General features: G+C 36.1%; 1 protein-coding gene across 2 annotated transcripts in view; it reads right to left on the bottom strand.

Annotated features, from left to right (window-relative positions):
* Positions 1-2249: 2249 nt before the first annotated feature.
* LOC126190746 (pleckstrin homology domain-containing family F member 2) overlaps positions 2250-6000 on the bottom strand; it is a 144659-nt gene continuing 140908 nt past the window's right edge. For both annotated transcript variants that reach the window (XM_049931245.1, XM_049931244.1), the window contains exon 9: positions 2250-2782. In XM_049931245.1, the coding sequence (XP_049787202.1) occupies positions 2729-2782 (54 nt within the window). In that variant the 3' untranslated portion in view covers positions 2250-2728. The remainder of the gene's footprint in view (positions 2783-6000) is intronic.

The raw sequence follows: 6000 nt of genomic DNA, 5'->3' as shown, positions 1-6000 counted from the left end.
ATGCACTACATTTGTAATAAAAGTAATGAAAACAATTTGCAAAAATTGAAGAGTCATTAAAAGCTGATCTCCTCATGGTAGAGCTTGCTGTATTTTTGTACCTTGTTTTTGAATATTTGATGGTACAATAGATAAGACCTACATACAAAATTCCCAGAAAGTTTTTAATCTGAGAGGCATCTCCTGATTTTAGTTCATTCAATAGCGTTTCTTGATAAATATGTAAGCCTCTGTATCCATTTCTTCACCCAAACATTTCTTTCCTCTTAAGTTTTCATTTTTTGTCACAATTTTTCTTCAATAATAATAATAATTATAATTATAATGCAATAACAGTGGCCGATATTCTGATTTCCAAGCACAATATTGTAAACTTCCACACGCAACTCTAGTGGAAACAATTCTGTATGTCCTGGCAGCAAGTTCGTGAAATAAACTGTTCAAGCAACTTACAGAAGTGAACTTGAGAAGTTTTTGGTCTAATGTAAACACTTCAGGGTTACTTGATAGTGGACACACACAAAGGAATCAAAATGACCGAAAGGGACCAAGGCACACTTTGAAAGACAAATTTGAATGATCTTCCATCATATAATTCATTTTGCCAGTATCAAATGCCATTTCATAATAAAAATATATTAAATTCAAACTTCCACAATTTTGTTCCACATACATATAATCATATATATATATTAACATTTGCATCAAACAATGTACTGTCAAATAAATGTACTATAGTGCCCTACTAATTATGTAAAATGATTTACATCAAATGTACAATTGGTTTCATTTATCAGCCAGCACTCACAAAGCAATTTTACAGGCCATACATTTCTTTGCAGTATCCTCTTCTCCACTGATAACAAATTTATATAAAATCAAAGTGAAAGACATTTCTCTCCTACAAAAGGAGTGAAGTAATTTACATTAACAGTAATTTTTTGCAACTGGAAGACTACTGTATACTTATAAAGAAAAGTAAAATCATCTCAGCTGAATTATACATAAACAAAATCATTGAATTTTGTGTTTCTTCTCATAAATACAGCAGTATCTACATGACAGTGGAGTAAAAAGTATGTATGACAAATATACCACTAATAATAAAAAAGGCACTCTCAATATTTTTTCCATTCAGCACCTAGTAATGAAGTTGTTGCAAAATCTTATCACATTGTCTTATACAACTGTCGTCATCTGAACTTCATGCACATTATAAAAGGGAATTCTGAACATTTGGAACACAGTAATTCCAAACAATGGCTACCAATGTGATAAAGCAGGAACTTATTACCTACTTCAATATGATGGTATTATAAGCAGCCCCTTTCTTCAATAAAATTATCTTAGTTTAAAATGGCTGCAATATCTACGTGATAGAACCAACAAATTTGTTCCCTGAGCTCAACAGGTATTTCAGTCTATTACTCCACAGCTCTGGTAAGAGATTTCTGCATTATTATAACCACAATCATTAAATAAGCATGTACACCCATACTCTGGCAAATTTAATTTACATGGACTGAAGCAAGTTGCACTACAGAAACCCAAACTGGGTACTGAATACAAAGGCTGTCATTACATTACTTAGTCATCAAAATAACTAGATTTATTTCAACAATTATGAAAACCAGCTGTACAACACTATTTTTACAAGTTCTTTCAAGAATTAAATACAAAGGGGTTTTCAAATAATTTTTTGCTGTATAATTATGGTTTCCAGCTTCACACTGTAAATAAATGAGAAGCAAATACATAATGATAAATCAGAGCTAGTATTACAAAGCAAATGAGTTATTTTAACCCTACCCAGTGCTTTTTACAAAGAGCAAATTTTGTCTAGGGAAGGAAAAAGAAAAATATCTGTGTGTGAAAAAGACGTGCATTTTACACTGTAAGACCTTTTATGCCCATAAATTACGTTATCATTAGATAAATTACTCTGCTTTCAGTCTTATACTATGTAATTTCCCCATAAAATAGTTTTTTGGTTACATAAACAGAAAACTGCTTGACATCTGTGATCAAAGTATTCTAATCTTTGCCTCAGACATAAGAAGAATGTTTTTTACTGGGTATTAAGATAACTGTATTTCACTGGTGACATCATCAATAATTAAATATTGTTTACATAGTTTTCAAATATTTACTGCCTAATACAAGGCAACTGCAAATATACGTGTATGAAAATAATGTTGTTATCTCGTCTGACAAATTCAATTGGCATCAGTTACGGCATTCAGACAAACTCCATAACACTTACAAAATAATACAAAGGTATAAGTGAAATACAAAAAACAACAATATATCTATATATATATATATACAGAGCTGTTTAAAAATATACAGTTCTAATATCAACAAATGTCTCATTTAAGTGAGACAGGAGAAAAAAAGAAAAAGTACTGTGATAGGCAAGAGAGCAAAAAATGCTCAATAGAAATTACATGCTTAGTACACTTCTGAAGTTAGCTACACACTATGAAGTTTTGCAGTACTGAGACTCCACTAAAAAAGAAGCAGATAACAGCAACATATGTGCTGACAACTTTATAAAGTAGGTGCCACATGATTAAGCTGTCACATAGCTCCAGAAAACTTTCTTCCTCCAGTGCTATCTTACATATTCCCTCACAGTGAAAGTGAAATTATGAGCTGCTTTGATACAATATTACTAGCACACTGGGCCATAATCAAACTTAACAATAAGTGATCACTTTCAAGCTGCTCATTTGTCTTGCTTGTTTTCTTCTGCTCCTTCAGACACCCCATAGAATTTTGGCTGAAATAAAAAAATAAAAAGAGCCTTGTATCACAGTTGTTTAAAATCAGTTCTCAAGTTAAAAGTAGTGACTGTAGGTGGTGCTCAAGTTTGTAAAATTTATAACAGGTAATATGGACACTAAATTATTAGCAGTTGTTATTTTCAGGAAAAACCAGCAGTACCTGATGTTTCCTAGATACACACGGAGACAAAGATATTAACTTTTAAATGTCATAGACATGTACTATAAAATCATCTGCTAAAGGCTGTACTGTGTTTTACTCCATTTGTATGATGCTCATTAAAACAACTTGTGGACTTTGTTCCTACAACATATTGCTTTTCATTAATCACAGATCTCCATTCTTAACTTCAATAACAAACTATAAGTCACATACGACAACTTCTGTAATGATCACAAACTGAATTACAAATTTGATGATGCGGGATGGATGAAACTGAAGTCTGTTTAAAAAACCATTCTAACAGTTGCTATATTTAATGAAACAACAGAGAGCCTAAAGTAGGATGATCAGATAAGAGCTGAGTCCTCATCCTTCCAGTACAAATCCAGCATCTTACACAGTTTACTACGGCAGATGTTCTTGGTACATGCCACACTTTTTCCTGTGTCAGTGTCATCTATATTGCTATCTTCTCTGAGAGCCTTTAGTTTGGGTTGCCACCTGGTGGAGTTAGCCACATGGTGAAAAACCATAGTTGGTTATGTTGACTGTGAAGAACAGGGAACATCCATAACAGTGTCCTCCTTTTTAGAAAAACGTGCTCTGGTATTCTGTATGGCGAATGAAATATACTGACCACAGCTTCACGTACAGTTTGTTCCATAGACAGTAACGAAACTGAGCACTTAGTAAAGGGTGGAAAAGCACACATTATCTGTAACAGATACACCAAGTAAACAGCAGATAACTAAAGGAAAAGTTCCACCTTCTGGTCCTAGATGGGGCAATCGGGGCCAACTGATCACCGTGTCATCCTCCGCCAATGACGTCATTGGATGCAATATGGAGAGGCACTTGATCAGCCCCTCACTCTCCCAATTTTCATTGGCTTCCTTGACCTTGGAATCGCTAATAATCAGTCGAGTGGTTCTTAGTTGGCCTCACGAGGCCGAGTGCACTCCACACCCTCCTCCCACCATCAAAAAATCCCTGGCAGTACCAGGAATTGAACCCGGGACCTCCGCAAGGCATTCAGTACCTCTGCATGGCATTCAGTGATGCTAATCACTCAGCTATGGAGGCTGGCAAACAGTAAAAACAGCACAGCTTTTATACCCCAGCAAAGACTTTCATAACTTTAAAACATTTCTTGAGCTCTGAAAATTAATGATTATCTGCATCCTTGGTACCCAAGCAGTCTGCATTGTTCTGTTCGGAATATTTTCAGATGGTGGCAGTAAGGCTTAACTTTGTGTGTACTTTAATATAACTAATGAACTCTGCAGAATTCAACTGTTTTGCTTGCATTTCTTGACCTTGCAACTGCTACTACTCAGTCAAATAGGTCCTCAGTTGGCCCAAAGAGGCTGAGTGTACCCTGGACCAATCCTTCCAACATGGCAGTACTGTGAATCAAACTTGGACTTCTGCAAGGCATTCAGCCGTATTGACCACTCAGATATGGAGGTAGACAAACCAGTGAGTACATCATAGGTTTTGTACCCCATTAAGGCTTCCTTAACTTTCAAACATTTCCCATCCTCTGAAAATCCATAGGCATTTCCAATCACAATAATGTTGTTATTGACGTATTTTGAAGACTGATTTGATGTAGCCATCCATATTATACTACCCTATGTGTTTACCTGCACATAACTATTGCAAAGTAAATCCATTTGAACCTGCTTACTGTTTTCATCTCTTGGTCTCCCACTAAAACTTTTATCCTCCACACTTCTCTCCAGCACTAACTAATGATTCCTTGACAACATGGGCAACTATGTGGAGGTGATTCTATGCATATTGGCTAGTGGAGGAAGGTCTGTGTAGGTCTGCAAGGCTGCCCCAACTGGTCTATTTATCTGGATGTGATTCAATGAGCAGTCTTATACTTCGGTTTTGAAACAGAGTGGAGTAACAGGGGCATCCTGGACTCTGGTTGATTGTGGCTATGTAATTGACAAGTTACAGGCACCACACTCTCATAAGTGGGACAAGAGTAATATAAAAGGTTGCTCAAGTTGCTAGTTATACCCCACTATGAAGTATGGGGCCCAATGACCCATTTGGGCCGGAAATAATTGTAGTAGTACAAATCTGTGTATAAAAATGTGCAAGCAGCCTTGGAACTTCCATATAACTAATGTGGACAAAGTATATAGTGCTGTGTAGTATGTATTTTTTTGTAGGTCACAGACTACAGCAGTTAGGTGTCGGAAGTGTACAAAGGTGTTTCGGGGTCGAAGCATTCTGTATTTTAGGCCCAACAATTCACCTATTAGCTATTCTAACCATCTGCATAAACATCTGTTAAGACATACAACCCTGTATTTGTCGACGTTATGCATATGTTTCCTAATGGATATTGTTATACTCTCCCACTAGTGGGAAAGAAGTTCTCTTTCTTGCCATATTTGATTAAAATTCTTCAAGATATCTGTATTGCTGTTACTGCTATGCAGCATTTGATTGTGTTCTCTGTCAAATCGTGGGGATTATCCAAACAAAGTTAAGGTACTAAGATGGGGCATTTAAGTTTCTAGGTGTAGAAGAATACAGCACTGCACTCTCCAAGTGTTGATAACATGTAAAAAGTAGGATGGTAATTACTGGGGACAGATGTTTTTACAATGTGTGCTGCTATAAGTTCGGCAATATTAAGAGGGTTGGTGGTAATGTCTCTGTTAGCCAAGCAACCAGGGATTCCTGCGGTTACATGAGAACCACAAATCCATTGCAGTTTTGCCTACACTTGGAAGGATAAGGATGGGTAATCTTTTAGATTAAACAGACATATTGCTGCCACTACTTTTTTAGTTCTTAATTAAAAGTCATACCTTTGCCCAGAGTTGTTCGAACATAATCAAATTGGTCACGTAGGGATGGCATTTATGACACTAAAGCACTTTTCTATAGTCCCTAATAGCTTCAGCCTTTTTTTTTTTTTCTCATCATGGCGTAGGCTTCTGCCAGGTAAGGCTGAAGGAAAGGCGACTGATGCAACTGCAGTGAGTATGATCACAGAAATACCATCTTGGACTAGGCTTTATC

Source organism: Schistocerca cancellata, chromosome 6 (genome assembly GCF_023864275.1).
Source record: "Schistocerca cancellata isolate TAMUIC-IGC-003103 chromosome 6, iqSchCanc2.1, whole genome shotgun sequence".
NCBI classification, from domain to species: domain Eukaryota; kingdom Metazoa; phylum Arthropoda; class Insecta; order Orthoptera; family Acrididae; genus Schistocerca; species Schistocerca cancellata.
The sequence above is the reverse complement of the archived record's forward strand: the minus strand, read 5'-3'. Positions and strand labels throughout refer to the sequence as shown.